Consider the following 16,563-nt stretch of genomic DNA (forward strand, 5'->3'; position numbering starts at 1 on the left):
ATATATATATATGTATATATATATATATTTAATTTTTCATCACAACGTATAGAATTCATCATTCTAATAATTTATTTATTAAATTGATAATCCATATTTTTTTTTCTTTATCTCTTATTTGCATTATATATAAATATCTGTTACATTTCTTTTTCCTTTTTTTTTCTCTTTTCTTTTTTTTTTTTTTTTTTTTTTTTTTTTAATATCGTTCTCAACGAAACAAGTTCAATATATTTTTTTATAAATATGATAGAATTATTTTTATGCCAATGATAACGCATTAGACAAATTTAAATTCAACGTATATCTCACTTGCTCACTTATACAACTATATTTTAATATTAAACATAGAAAAATGTTCTCCCATTTCTTCTTCTTCTTCTTCTTCTTCTTTTTCTTCTTATTCTTCTTCTTTTCCTTCTTTTTCTTCTTTTCTTTTTCTTCATTTATTTTGCTGGAAAATTTACGTATATATGTGTGTTTACGTAAAATATTTGTTTTATTCGATAACGTACACCCACGATAAGGAGAAAATATTAGAATAGCAGATATGTGTATGTGTTACATATTCCCCAATAATGTTCAACAATTTTTATGTGCAATATAAAATAATAATTAATAATCAAAAAAGAAAAAAAAAAGATATTTACAATATACGAATTATTTTTAAAATATGATTATTATGAGAATTTGAAGCAACAACTTCTCTTATTAATTATACAAATAATGCATTTAAAATTTAATGAGAAAATATCACGTATGCTTATATATATATATATATATAGATATATATATATAAGCATACATATACATATATATATTGTAATTATTGACTTCCAACGGTATAAATATGAGTGAATATCGAAAAACCCGTAACATATCTGGTATCCATTAGAAACTGGCAACATTCCAACAATCCACCCTACTAAATTATATTCTCGACATATCCTACGTAAATCGAGCGAAACACCGCCACATTATTATATAATATAATATTAATTAGAAAAAAAAGAAAAAAGAAAGAAAGGAAGAAAAAAAGCTTGAAGTTTACGTATCAAAAACAGCTGCTTCTTGTAATTCACGTTTATATATGTATTATTTGTTATTTTTATGATTTATTATATAACGCGACGATTATAAATATCAACGAAAAATAGCATGAACAGTAGCAGCAGCAGCAGCAGCAATAGCGTTAATTACAGGGTGGGCCAAAAGTTCATAAGTGGGTCATAAGTTTTTACGTGATTTTTAAAAATCGATTACTCTTTTTCCAGATTTTTTTCAGACTTGTAATTAGATTTATAGTTTTACAACCTGAAAAGAAATTTATTCTAAAGAGTTTCGAAAAAGAATAATTAATTTTTAAATTTACCTACAAACTATTGATCCATCTAGAAACTTATGGCACACACTGTATTATATATATATATATATATATATAATAATCAGGTACTAATTATTTTATTCTAGATCAGCAAGAAACATAAGAAAATTTCAAAAACGATCGATCATACGAATAAAATTGATCTTTTGATAATCTTTGTGTGAGAAGGGGAAGGAAGGTGTAATTATAATTGTTATTATCAATTTCCTTAAGAAATGCACATACATGCTACAAAGTGCGTTTAAAAGTTTTCTTTTTTTTTTTTTTAAATCTTCCTTGTTTTTTTTTTTTTTTTTTTTTTTTTTTTTTTTTTTTTTTTTTTTTTTTTGTTTTTTTTTTTTTTAATTTGTTTTTATCGTCGTCGTCAATGCGAGAAGAAAATTTCTCGTAGACGTTCAGTCTTAACTATAAATATTTTCTTCCCTTATAAGTCGTTCTTCGTTTTTCATCACCACTCCCATCTTGTTCTTCGTATTGTGCATATATGTGTATACATATATATATATATATATATATATATATTTCATATGTATACATAATGTAAATACGCGTACGATGTTTAAACGCGAATGAGAATATTTAACAATTCGTGGAATGTGTGTGTATGTATGGCTGTGTGTATTTATTTCTTGTTGGAGACCAGCTCCCAATATACATATATCATTATTCAATTTCTATTATTTATACGTAACAGTGTAACGTAATGTAACGCGAATTTATTGTTGCGTTTTTGTTGCTCTCCGTGCATTAGATATCTAATAGCAAAATATTTGATAAACATATGCACGAAATGGAGAGAATTTGGGAAGAAATCAATTCATTGAATTTTGCCGCGACATTAGCGCGATATGTGTTCTATCTATATATATATATATATATATATATATATTTTTTTTTTTTTTTTTTTTTCTTTAATAACGAATTTATAAGTTTAATCAAACATTTTAATTTTATCATTTTAACTTATCAAATAAATTTCAACGTAATAAGAAATAAAATTTCATCGTTTTTTTAGCCAACAGAATTTTTTTCTTTCCTCGTAGTTATATATGTGTATAATAGTTTAACTGACGTCATTAACGGGAATAGATATTTTTTTTCTAATTTATACAGGATAAATCAAAAGATTCTAAATTGTTCAAAAGTTTATAAATGTTTTTAAATATCGATTACTCTTATTCGAGAATCTTTTGGCTAATTTTATGTAAAATTACAAATCTAAGTGCAAGCTTAAAAAGTTTAAATAAAAAGTAATTGATAAAATTATCTGTGAACTTTTGGACCACTTAGGAACTTTTGAATCAACCTGTATAAGTTATTATTACATGATTACAATTTTGATTATTCGTTTAAATATATATGTATATATATATATGTATATATATATATATATATATATATATATATATATATATATATGTATGTATATATGTAAATCGACTCATTGCGAACTTAATTAACTTCGCTCGTTTAAGATAAGTACAAATAATAAGATAACTTCATTTACATTAAACGTTTTACTAGAGATACACTCGTGTGTTGAATCGTTAGTTAGAGAAGAAAGTACATCTCTCGATATTTTTTTTGTTCTTTATTCGTTTTATTACGACGACGATAAAGTTCACGGGAAGGTCAAATGGCACATTTCTTTTGTTTTTTTTTTTTTTTCTTTTTAATTTTTCTTTGAAATATTAATTAACTATCATAGTTTCTTTTCTTTTTTTTTTTTTTTTTTTTAAGTCTTACGATTATCTAACTGATTTTTTATTGTTACTTTTAACTTTCTTCTTAACGTAGGATATTTATTTATTTATTACCTAATTTTTGTTGTTGTATATTCTTTGATTATCATTATTTTTGAATTATCCCTGGAAATTTTGATCGATCCGTTCTCTACATACACATATCTTGTTTAAACGATACATACACACACGAGACTAACGATTATGTAAACACATTTGGTCTTTCGTTAATGTTGCCCACACATGGAATTGCCGACATTGACGTACCTTAATAGAGAATCGATTTTAAGCTCCTTTTTAATGATTGAAAAGCCAAACAGCCTGGATATTTATAGATTTGCTATTTGATAGAGATCGTTGCTATCGTATCGAACGTTTTCATGAACAATGAAAAGTTCAAGAATTATAACATCAAAATTTTGTTTAACTTCAATCGAAACTCTTAAAGATTCCTTCGCGTTAAAAATTTGTTAAGGCGTGAAACATAGTAGGTACTTGTCTCTCTTTTTGTTCTTCTTCCTTTTCATATTTTTTTCCTTTTCTAGAAGCCTAAGTTACATGTATCATTACCGAAAAGTGTCCTTTTAAACGCTGGTGGTAATTTGTTCGATAACGGTAACATCTCGATAACGCCTCGGTCTTGTTCTATAAGGATCCGGTTGATGTGGATGACTCAAACCTTCTGGTACACTTTTGCTCGGCCTAAGCGGAGCATGAAATTGTGGTTGGTAATAATGTTCGGCAGTGTGTATACTCTCGCTTTCCCTTTCCTGTACGTTATCCTCAACGTCGAGGGGTACATGTAGGGACTGAGATTTAGGTAACCTTGGTCTTGGTGGTGGTGGACAGGCACAGGGCGGTGGAACGGCACCGAGACTGGATAAACGTGGCCCGGGTAAAACTGGTGATGTCGGCTGTCGACCCCAACCGACCAAGAAGAGCAACGCGGCGCCGCACAAGGAACTCAACGTGCACGCATAGTAGCCCACCCTTGGGCTGTTAGCATTCATGTAACCTACGTGATAACGCAAATTTAGTAGACCCACGGAGACGGTACTTAACCTCCTACGATACTTCTTCCTACATCTTAAGTTTTACTCGTTAAGACATCTTCTCTCTCTCTCTCTCTCTCTCTCTCTTTGTTTTATTAACATCAACCAACCACTTCGCTCTGGACGTAGAAAATTTTCTATATCTATACTTCCTTAATTTGGCGAACTTAACATGCAAATTCCTTCTCATTCGTTATTATTTTTCTTTTCTCTTCTTTCTAGTTCTTTACTACTGGGTTTTTTTTTTCTTTTTTCTTTTTTCTTTTTTATAACTAATATAAGATTCATGAGAAAAGTTACGGACTTAAAATATCCAGCGAATGACTATTTAAATTAATAGATGGAACTGCTCATTCCCGTGTCGTAATTTTAACATTTTTCATCGTCTAGTAGAGTTATTCTACAATTATAATATTAATGTTTCGAATCATGTTCAACGATATCTTTACTTACCGGTAAGAGGAACTCCGAGTAGGATGGGCAATGCTTCCGCTGCTTGAACAAGAGCCCAAGATCTAGCGAAATGTCTTGCCCTTAGTCTTTCGAGAGCCAACATCTTTAGGGAGTAAAGGGCACCACCGAGTGAAGCTCCATAAAGGCCTGATGCCAAGACCAATCCGTGATAACCTTCCACGCTACCAAGCGCCACTTGAGCTACAGCTTCAAACAAACAGACAACCTAAATCGGATCGTTAATCTATCGTTCCTTTTACGATATTATTCATCATTTTTTTTATTTATTTATATCTTCTTTTAATTTTTTTATTATTTAACCTCGTTAATGCGTTCTCATTTCTATATCTTTCTCTAATTTCATTTCAATCGTTTTAACTTTCATCAACATGCGTAATTATTGAAGCGAGCGATACGAGCGTTGATATTCTCTCTGTATTTTCTTTACTCGCTCTATTTTTTTTTTCTTTTTTTATTTTTTGAAAAATCAATATTCCCACGGACTCTACCTATGGTTTATTTGAATACCAAGTTAAAAAATAAAAACTTTGTTATACGATGGATACAACGAGACGATCGATTATTAATTTTTTTTTTTTTTTTTTTTTTTTTTTTTTATTTTTTCAATATTTGCTTTCATTCGTATGTATATTTAGAATATACGAATACCTGTTAACAACGTACGAATTATTATTTATTTATTTCTTTTTTTCAAAAATTTTTTTTTATTTTTTTCCTAATTGCGTTCCCGTTAATTATGTTAATTAGTATGTATCTCGTATCTCTCATTTTCTTCTTCTTTCCCTTCGAGATCCAGTATTTTTCGCATCTTACTCTTTCTCTTTCTCTCTTTCTCTTTTTCTTTTTTCTTTATCTTTATCTTTATCTTTATCTTTATCTTTACGTCCATAATATATTACACGTTCTTATACCTTTCTAGCCAACGTCGGTTCTTGCATTCTTTCTTGCTTGCAGCATCAACATTCGTTAACGTGTACTTTCTCTGACACTTGCCTGTTGCATATTTTAAAGGAACTCTGATATTATCGTAACAGCTGATTTTATACTGGGTGCTTCGAAAGTTCTTAGCACAAAGTAAAAAATTTTATAATTATTTTCAAAATTAATTAATTACTTCTTCGTATTTTTTCTCGTCTCATTATAATTAGGCTTATAATTTTATAATCTAGAAAAATAAACTACTAATATAGAAAGTTTAGAAAGAGAATAATAGAGTTTTAGAATCATCTAAGACCTTTTGATTTCACTCTATTTAAAATACTTTGTATCCTATATTACTTTCTTTATTTTTCTAATTTATTTAATTCTTTTATTTAAAATAATTGACAAAAATTGTACGTTTATTTTTGAGATCGATCGTTCATTTTCTATACGAGAGAGAAAGAAATAGATATCCCATTCGATCACAATCGTCGAAATCATTTGTTAGTTTCTTATTTAAGGTAAACGCACGTTAGAAGACAAAACGTTCTTCTTTCACCATTAAGGACACATCACACGAAGAAAATTGCAAATTCTTTTTCTCAGATAGTTTATCTTCTGCAAGTGAATACTGCTTGGTGTCGGGAGCAAACTCGATCCTGCGGAGTGAGGATAAGCCGCTTTTTGGGTTGGAACTCTCTGGCCGTATATTTAGCTCTCACTTGTCAAGTTTCTTTTCACCGTGAAAAGAGGAATTCTTTACTTACACATGAATCCCTGGATGTATCCTAGCTTTCCTTAAAATACTATAGATTAGCTTTCCTCATTTTTAGTCTTGGTCTTTTTATTCTATGTTTTTTATATCTTATTTTTATTTTTATATTTTTATCGCGCTTCATTTTCTAATTATATGACAAAATACTATAGCCTTCGATCACTCCTGGTTTCATTCTTTACCTTTTAGTCTTTTTTTTTATAATTTTTATCGCAATCTCTTTTTTAATATTATGACAAATCCCATAAAACAAGTATCATTCAAACGATTTTTATATTTCTCATTATGCAACTTATTGTTTGATTATATAAATCCTATAAAAAAATTTACGATCTATTACTCTGGACTTTATTTTATTCTTAATAATAGCAGAATGAACGTAAAAAAAAAAAAAAAAAAGAAAAAAAAAAAAAAAAAAAGAAAAACCCAGTAACAACAATAACAATAACAATAAAAAAAAACAAAAAAAAAACAAAAAGAAAAAGAAAAGAAAAAAGAGAAGTTAGAATTTCTAATGAGAGATCTCCCGAGTGGAAAATAATTTTTTATTCGTCGAGACGACGGACGATGGCTATCGTGGAACTCTCCCATACCATTAAAAAGTTCGTCGGTGTCGTGTCTTTAACCACGATTCCCCTTTCATTGAAGAGAGAAAGAACCGAGGACCATCCCTCCCTTTCTCTCTCTCTCTCTCTCTCTCTCTCTCTCTCTCTCTCTCTCTCTCTCTCTCTCTCTATCTCTTTCTCTCTCTCTCTCACCTTCTTCAGCCTCTTATCCTTTTGAAGTCAGCCGAGCTCTTTTCCCGGTGTTACTCACACATATACTGTTCCTCTCTCTCTCTCTTTCTCTCTCTCTCTCTCTCTCTCTCTCTTCTTTCTGCTCTCTCTTCTCTCGCCATTCTCCGACGAGGTTCACCCTCGGCTACAGTTTCTCGGCATAAAAGTATTTTCCATTCTGGTTTTCCTCTTTTCCCTTCTATTCCATCCCCTTCTTCTCTCTTATTCGTGTCCGCAGAACGATACCTATAGGTGAATGTTACAAGAGAGAGAGAGAGAGAGAGAGAGAGAGAGAGAGAGAGAGAGAGAGAGAGAGAGAGAGAGAGAGGACACAATCGTTAAAAAGTGGTCGCTTCGTACAGAGAGGACATTTAAAACGTTGTGGTCGACGTAACCACTGATTCAAGAACACTTTTTTAAACTTTCTGTATAATAGCATATAATATTTAATTTAACGAACACACATTTATATTATTTAAGTTTAATTATATCGTTCTCGCGAAATAGTATATTATTATTTCATATTTAATAATATCGTGATTTTTATATTTTATTATTTCTCGTATAGGTGTTGTAGACAAGAAAAAGGAAATTAAATTATAAATGATTAAAGGCAGATACTTTAAAATTTCATTAGGAATGCAAACGAATGATAATAATATATTAATGAAGAAATTTGTGTTCTCCTTTTTAACTTAACGTTTTACTTTCTCTCATTTTCTTTCTCTTTTTATAAAGGGAGCAAATAGACAAGAATGAGAAAAAACGAGAACAGCTTTGGTTAATAGAATTTCATTATCATTATTACGCCGAGTCGTTTAAACTTTGATTATCCTTTTGACTTAAAGCTAACTTGCGTGATAACTTGACAGTTGTCGGGAGGGATTTTTTAACAGGCAGTTTTAAGTGTCCACCTGAAAAGTGTGCATCGAGTTTTACTTTTTTGATTTTTCTTTTCTACATAGCAAAAGTGCTTTCCCTATTGGTCGTTTCTCTTGACCCGTAAAGTCAATTAAGATATTCTCTTAACAAGTTTTTTTTTTTTTTTTTTTTTTTTTATCTAGAGACGTTCATCTCAAACACGATTTCTTGTTGAAACGATCCTTCTCAAATTATGTTCTAATAGTCGATCGAAACTTTCATGGTTTTCTACTCGAACGAAATAAAAGAAAAAGAAATTTCGACTATCGAGATTTACGGAGTTAACACATTGGAAGATGTATCGACGTTATATGAATCTTCGAACTTTATCCGCGGGTAATAAAACTTAAATAATAGAACTCTCTTTCTCTCTCTCTCTCTTTCTCTTTCTCTTTCTCTCTCTTTCTCTCTCTGTTTCTCTTTCTTCGATAAGTAATAAAACTTATGAGGAAGAAATCGCGATAGCAAGAAACGATCTTTCATTCTTTCCTTGCTTTACTTCTTTCTTTTTTTTTTTCTTTTTTTTTCTTTTCCTTTTTATTTTATTTTCATTTTTAAGAGCAATATACCGAAGAAACGATATTTTTTATTGCCTCCGAAAGTTGTTACTACTTTGTAGGACTTAACGTCGTTCATATCGAAAGTATTCATCATAAAATATTTATACATATTATTTTTTTCTGCGATTAGTATTTACTGCGATCACGATTACGAGTTTTCTAGATGCTCGAGAGTTCTCCATATCTCTCTTTATCTCTCTCTTTTTTTCATGGGATGAGAAAAAAGGGGGGTGGGGATGGAGAAGGAGGGTGGGAGGGGGTGGGAGGGAGGGAAGATCGGTAGCCGCAGAGATCCGAGGAAATATCCGGCGTTCTCGTGTAAAGTAGTATTCGTGGCTGCCGCTTGATTCATACGATGCACGATAGGAAAGTGGCTTGGATGTGTAACAGTGTTCTCTGTGTACTGACCAACTCCGAGAAGTGCTGCTTGGCAGAGATATTGCCTGGACACCAAGCACTGAGCAGATGGTCTGGCTGTAACTACCCCCCAAGCCGCGCATCCTAGTGCTGCTGCCAAACCCAAGCAGGTCTGTAGTAATACCAACGAGCTTGCCTCCAGACCGTCTTGATATCCCTGCAATGCCTGAAAGTGAAGTTTCTCATTAAGCATCCTTCTGCATCTTACAAATCTCTTTCACCTTCTACTCCTCTCCTCTTCTATCCCCCATCCCCTTCTAGAACCGATCGCGTCGAGACAATTTCTCTTCTCTTTCTCTTTCTCTTTCTTTCTTGCCTAACTAAGAAATACAACAAATATATAAAGAAAGAGAAAAGAAGTTTTCGTCCTAGCGATGCAAATCTTATAATTAAGCTTCTCGTTAGCTAACGAGCCCCTTTTTCGATCTCTTCTCCTTTCTCTATCTCTTTCTCGCTCTTTCTTTAGAGTTCTCAGGTAAAAGAAATTGCGTGGAATCGGATTTAACACTCGGCGAGACGTCCTAACGAGATATTGTTATCACGAGAATGATTCGTTCCAAGAGAATTTATTATTCATTAATCATGATCTCTAATTGATCATTACTTATACAATGTCGTAATTATGTTCCCGTGGATTCGAAACTGTATTAATCTCGAAATTTTATATTTGAACAAAGTTATTTAATGTGTACAAAAACATGCCTATGATTTTTTTTTTTTTTTTATTTTATATTTCTTTACGTGAATCATTTTTTTTTTTTTTTTTTACAAAATATTAATAAGCAACTAATAAAACGTGATAATTTTTGTACTTCGTTTAAATAATTAACTTTACTAAAATTCTTTTAATGTACCTTTAATACGATTCTTTTAATGTTTTATAAAATTTGTGGAAATTTTGTGGAAATTTCATTATCGTACGATGTTATTTCTTTGAAGAACAAAGGTTACATTATTGACTTACGATGTAAAAGGCAGGTGTGTAAAGTCCAAAACCAGCTGCACCAGCTGCCAGCATGAGCATTCTAACTGGTCGACTTCCCAAAGGACTGAGGTCAACCAATGGCTGTGCCGGTACCTTTGTCGCCGATTTCTTTTCCTTTACTTTACTACGTTGATTTTTGAGATGTAAGATCGCTCTTCGTTGAGGATGATAGAGAGAAGCACTCCTATAAATCAGACCCAGGAAAAAGGCCAAGAAGAGTGCTCCCGTAACAGACTGCAACCCCAATCTCCAACCTAGCTTTCTGAAAAGACAATGCACTTATGAATCCGTGTTTTATATAGTCTGACACTTATATGCACCACCGATACATATTTCTAATCCTTGACCCTTTAACTATCGATCAGATAATCAAATTCTTTTATATTTGTTAGCTCCTGAGTTCCTAGTTTTCATCATTTATTTTTTATTTTTTAAAATTTTTATTGGCACATCAGTGTCCTTCGATCGATCGGACGTCTTTCTTTTTTTTTTCCTTTTTTTTTTTCTCTTTTTACTTTGATCTCTTCATTTTTTTTTTTTTTTTTTTTTTTTCGTTCAAAATCATATTATCGTTTTATAAAAAGAGGATATAATGGTAGGATACGATGTTGTAATGGTAGGGAGGACAAAATGAGATAAATAAGGATGAAATAGTAAGGAAGAAATTAAAGCGTGAAAAGGATACATGTATGTCGTAATGCACTGTCATACGTACATAGCTCTCTTTCTCTCTTTCTCTCTTTCTCTCTCTCTCTCTCTTTCTCTCATCCTAAAATTTTCTAGGACAAAGAAAGACCTTGAATCCTTTACGCTTTTGTGTCTCACTGAAGCAGCTTTAAAACTTTATACACGGTAGCACGCTCGTTTGTGTTACCGGTGAAACAGAAAAATCCTATTTCTTTTTTTAACATCATTTCTCTCTGTCTGTTATATACGAGAGAGTGATTAAACGTGCATGTATAGAATACGTGAGTGTTTCACGTGGTTGTAGTCTACGATTATTTAACAACAAAGATCTACTTTAGCAGACTAATTATAACAATTTGAGAACTTGATATTAAAGAGAAAAAGAAAAAGGTATGATAATTCGATGAGTTTTTTAAGAATTTCGAGTAATCGTAAAATGGATTTCTTCGTCTTCCTTGTTTTTTTTTCCTTCCTTTTCTTCTTTTTTTTTTTATTTTTTTTTTTTTTTTATAATTCTTTATATCCCTCTTTTATATACTGGGATCGAATACAAGGACGAATCTCCATATTTTACGTAGGATGAGATTTGCTCGATGGCTCTTCAACTGCTTCCCGATAAAAACAGTGAAAGGCGAAGAACTTTACGATACTCAAGGACGAGACCTTTTCAGGGATTTTTAGTTTGAATTTTTCTCCATCTCTTTCTCCCTTTTTCTCTCTCTCTCTCTCTTCCACACTCATTCACCCACTCAATCTTTCGCTACAGCTACGGTAACGCGAATAGAGATATAAAGGTGCGTGGGAGTAAACGTATCTTCTGTATCCTGTCTAGTTAAATTTACTATACGTACGAGTAAAAGTATTGGTGATGTTGGTGATAGTAGTCGTAGCGATGCGGCAGTGTGGGCGAACGAAGCGTACGGTCGAGTGGTGTATTTCACAAAAAAAAAAACAAAAAAAAGAGAAAAAAAAAAAGGAAAAAGGAAAAAGATCACGCGTGGGTGTGTTTCCTCGGTAACGACAAAGCGTGGGCGTGCAACTGCATTTTCATTCAAAGCTAGCAGGTACACGTGTGGCATCCTCGGAAACGAACGATTCAACACATATACGCACACAGAGGAAAGACACACACACACACACACATACACACACACACACACATATACACAGAACGATCGAAGCTTTCTAATCCCTGGCCTAAATTTCTCCCACGTAATTTCACATTAATCTCTGCTGGTACCTTGTCGTCGTCGTTTCTCTCTCTCTCTCTCTCTCTCTCTCTCTCTCTCTCTCTCTCTCTCTCTCTCTCTCTCTCTCTCTCTCTCTCTCTTTCTGTCTCTTTCTCTCTCTTTCTCTCACTCACATCCTCATTTTCCTTCGTCATCTTCTCATTTTCTTCGTCATAATATACATCGCTTATCTCTAGCCAAGGATATCGTCTCAAAATTACCACCCTTTAACCCACCCCACCTCCTAGAAACGAGCTTAACGCGAATATTCCCCTATATCCTCTTCTATCATTCCTCACACCTCTGTTTCATTCCCTACCCCATTCTCCTCGCTTCCTTCTGTGTTAAATCAACCATTAGATGCTCTTCGACTCATCTTAATTCACCACATCTGTTCAACTTTCTACCAGGTCTGTCTATTAATTCTAAACGTAAGTAAATAATTTTGACTTCGTGTTTAAACGTCCAAAAATTTTCAATGAAACACGAACGTTTTCGAGAGACCGTGAGTAATCCTTTCTATCTATCTATTTTCCCTTTCCCTCCCACCCTTTAAAATCTATTCGATCGTAAATCGTGCGAATCGATCCGAAAGATACCTATCTATCTTTTTCTCTCTCTTTCTCTCTCTCTCTCTCTCTCTCTCTCTCTCTCTCTGTCCTTTTCTCTTTTATTCTGTTGTTACTTTATTCACGATATTAAAAAATACAAGTTGTCTTTTTTAACGATCGGTACGTTCATCGCTTTTTTTGGAAGAAATTCAGAAGCTTAATCTAGGTAACACAACCGCATTGCAGTAATACCGCGGGACACTGAATTTAGTCGGAATATAGTATCAAGAGAGAATAGAAGAGCTTATAAAAATGAATGGTTTAAGTGAAACTGCGTGCTTTCGTACTAGACACAATAAAATTTTAATGGAATTTATAGTTTAATTCGAATGAGAAATTCCATTATTTCATTTCCGAATTAAAGTATTTCGAAATGATCTTTGTAATTATGACGTTTATATCCATACTGTATGTATTACATGTGTTTTTACTACTTCTTTCTCTCTCTCGCTCTCTCTCTCTCTCTCGCTCTCTCTCTCGCTCTCTCTCTCTGTCCTATTAATGTCTTCATGTTCTCCTTTGTCTTTTCTCGAGGGATTCAATCGTGAATTTACAGTGAAGACCTACGAACGTTATTCCAGTAATTACACGGGTCTAATCTCCGGATGAAACGGCCATTGGTCGCATTTCTTCTTCTAACAAATCATTGGCCTAGTATGACATCGACAAACGATGTGTTATTTTTGATTCTCAAGCCTTCAAATTGAAACGACTGGCTTTGTAGATAATAAACCTTTCTTTTTTTTTTTTTTTTTTTTTTTTTTTTTAAACACCATTTCTTTTTTCATTTTTTCTCTACTCTTTATCCTATCACTTAAAATTAAAGGAATGTGGATTTGAAACATACGTGTCGAATTCATCTAACGCGAGGATTATAAAGAAGATGTGCCGTGCTTTCACTTCGTCTAATTGTAATTCCTGTATTTTAATCACTAATGAGAAATAATGGAAACGAGAGAGAGAGAGAGAGAGAGAGAGAGAGAGAGAGAGAGAGAGGGAGAGAGGGAGAGGAAGAGGGAGAGAGAAATAGCAGGAAGTCTAATTACTTGAAATTCTAATACCTTCTGTCTGTTTTTGTCTACTTTTCTAAACATTTTACAATATACTTCATTTTAAAGATACTAACTTTTATTTCCAATCGTTAAAAACTAGCAACTTGTAGTTTTATAATCTGTATTTAAACACTTAGAAAGTCTTTTATCTTGAAATAATCTGAAAAAGGATTGAAAATTAACCAACGTTTTTGTAGAATGTAATTAAAAAGAGGCACTGCATATAGATTACTTTATCGACGACTAGGAATATCGAAAGTAGAACGTAAAATGTTCAATTATTTGATCACGAATTTATCTCTTATTTTTATATTCATATACCATAAAAAGGTTACGGCATATATATATATATTTATATATCGCTGACACGGTGTGAAAATGTACAATAAAACGAAGACACGTAGACAGAGTGTGTGCGTAGGAGAGAAAGAGAAAGGAAGAGAGTAGTTTTTTTTCCTCTCCCTGTTATATCCATGCTACGTTCAGATTTAGATGCATTTCGACGTTCGCAATTTGTACCGAGTACGTTGCGCTCTTTGATGATTTTTGTTTCAAACAAGTAATTACTTTTGTGTGTTTGTGAATGTTATTATATATATATATATATATATATGTCCGTGCTATTGGATTTTGTTGAATTAAATTCATTGGGCAGATAAAAAGTTACAAGTAGATATTTGGTGAAGTTTGATCTTCTTTCTTTTTTTATTCTGAATTTTAAAGAGTAATTATTACATTAAATATTTTACATAAAAATATTTCACTGATCATAAGAAAAAAATGAAAATTCATTTGTAAATTCTGTCACATTTATCTCATTTCTCGATCTCAAGATTTAAATGGGTCATAGATTCCCTTTACAGTTTAAACACGTGAAAGAAAAAGAGGATCGATTGTTAAGTGAAATACTTGAAAACAATTTAGTCTCTTAATCGATATTGATTGCTCCACAGAGTGATTTCATTCGATTCCAATAACGTCAGCAATTCGGGACTATTTAAGTAGTTGATAGAATCGTTAGGATTTAGTAATTATCGGAAAATTTCAATGATCACGAGACAATGACGATAACTTGAAAACGAAGATAAATTAATGACAAATAATTTTAATCGAACCTCTAAAACATAATACATAAAATAAATTGACAATTAAATGAATTCAATTAGTTTAATGAATTATATATATATATAAAAAAAAAAGAAAAAAAAAATCCATTTGGGAAGAGGAAATTCAATTTCGTAAGATAGTCTTCGTTATTTTGAACGAATAAATAATTTGAAGCGAGCGTTATAAAATGTTTTGTAAAATAACTTTGCAATTAATTGAATGAATTATATTAAAAAAAAAAAAAAAAAAAATAAAAAAAAATAAAAAAAAATAAAAAAAAAAAAGAAAGAAAAAGAAAATTTCATGTCTAAGGTACGAGGAATCTAATTTTGTACGATGCTTCGTGGTTTTGGATGATATATAATGGCTGCCGTTACTCATCTTAATTGAATATTTTTATCAGACGCATTATCATAGTTATACGTGTGGAGGGTTATAATATATGTAATAACTTACCCAACCGCTTCCTTGTAAAATACGCTGAAGAGAGCAATTCCCACCCCCGTGCCAGCTTGCACCACCATCTCAACGAACTCTCGTCGTCTTCTAAAGTAATGGCCGAGTACCAAACCAGCGGTTTCTCTTACCAAACCGGCTCCTGTGCCCAGTACCAAGCCGTAGCTGTTGCGTTGTAAACAAAAAAAAAACACATAGACACACACAACTATATATATATATATATACACTTTGTAAATTAGGCTTTCGTACATTTGCCGATTATATAAGGTTATAATAATTAATTTATCATACAAGTCATAGATTATTTTCTTTCTTTCTTTTTTTTTTTTTTTTGTTTTGTTGCTTTTTTTAATAATCACCCTCATATTACATGATTCGCGTTAAATTTAATTAAGAAAATGTCTTAAAGTTGATTAAAAATTTTCGTTATTGTAACGTTGATATCTCTAGTAAAAGCTCCTTTGAAAGATCGTTAAATGGAATGGCGAGCTTTGTCATAGTGATTCTTCTTACTTGTAAGAAACTGAAAGATCCTAGAAGCCTTTTTATGAGTCTCAAACGGACTGTTTGCTACGTCTTATATTGTCGGACGTCTTATAAAACATCAACGTAACAAAAGAACCTTGGAAAATGCTTATACCATAGATACATTATTTTTTATTAAAAACGTCGATATATAAATTTTTATAGAATTTTTATTCTAACGAAATATCTAAATTAATATATATATATATATATATATATATATATATATATATATATATATATATACGTATAAATGTATTAATTAAAAATAACGTATTATATTCGTTGCGACGAACTTTACGAGCTCCCTTAATGTTTATTTTTCAATGACCTTCATAACAAAAGAAGTGAAAACGTCGGTCCACAAAAGAAATCAAAACATATTAATTATATTTCCTGTACTACGTGATATTTCAGGAAGGTAAATACGTACCTCAAAAGTACTTGATGCATTTGAAGGGCAAAGGAAGTAAAAAGCGAAGCTAATGCCAATACAAGACCACCAATCACAGCGGTGAGCCGCGTACTTCCACGGCGACACGCGCCAACGACCAGTGGAGCGGAACCACGGGAAACCGCAGCACTTAGAGCTCCTGCCCAAGCTAGAACATTCATTCCATTGTTAGAAACACGTCTACGATTTCCTCAAACTATTGTTATTATCAAGAAACAATGCTAACGAGTATTGGGATTATTCATTTATATATGATGAATTTCATTAGAGATTTAATAAGCTTTCATTTATTTTTAGCTGACAAAGGACGCGATCGAAAAATTGCTTACACTTTTTCGAAACTTTTTAAACTAATCCTGTTTTTATTTTTAACATGTAAAATCTACGAATCTAGAAAGTTTCGTGCCGTTTTGAGCGTATTATCATGTTACT

At 31.9% G+C, this 16,563-nt stretch overlaps 1 protein-coding gene and 1 long non-coding RNA gene across 2 annotated transcripts in view; one reads left to right on the forward strand and one right to left on the reverse strand.

Moving 5' to 3' along the window:
• Positions 1 to 2,987: 2,987 nt before the first annotated feature.
• The window catches only part of LOC124956642 (monocarboxylate transporter 10-like), a 35,014-nt gene continuing 21,438 nt past the window's right edge, over positions 2,988 to 16,563 (reverse strand). Inside the window, exons 5-10 of the mRNA XM_047512720.1 lie at positions 16,111 to 16,279; positions 15,150 to 15,314; positions 9,987 to 10,269; positions 9,014 to 9,188; positions 4,632 to 4,838; positions 2,988 to 4,141 (exon numbers count right to left, since the gene is read on the reverse strand). Coding sequence (XP_047368676.1) covers positions 3,711 to 4,141; positions 4,632 to 4,838; positions 9,014 to 9,188; positions 9,987 to 10,269; positions 15,150 to 15,314; positions 16,111 to 16,279 — 1,430 coding nt within the window. The 3' untranslated portion in view covers positions 2,988 to 3,710. The remainder of the gene's footprint in view (positions 4,142 to 4,631; positions 4,839 to 9,013; positions 9,189 to 9,986; positions 10,270 to 15,149; positions 15,315 to 16,110; positions 16,280 to 16,563) is intronic.
• Positions 8,849 to 16,563, forward strand: part of LOC124956653 — a 68,358-nt gene continuing 60,643 nt past the window's right edge. Inside the window, exon 1 of the long non-coding RNA XR_007103326.1 lies at positions 8,849 to 9,132. This is a non-coding gene — a long non-coding RNA (uncharacterized LOC124956653). The remainder of the gene's footprint in view (positions 9,133 to 16,563) is intronic.

The sequence above is a fragment of the Vespa velutina genome, chromosome 23, assembly GCF_912470025.1.
Source record: "Vespa velutina chromosome 23, iVesVel2.1, whole genome shotgun sequence".
Classification (NCBI taxonomy): Eukaryota; Metazoa; Arthropoda; class Insecta; order Hymenoptera; family Vespidae; genus Vespa; species Vespa velutina.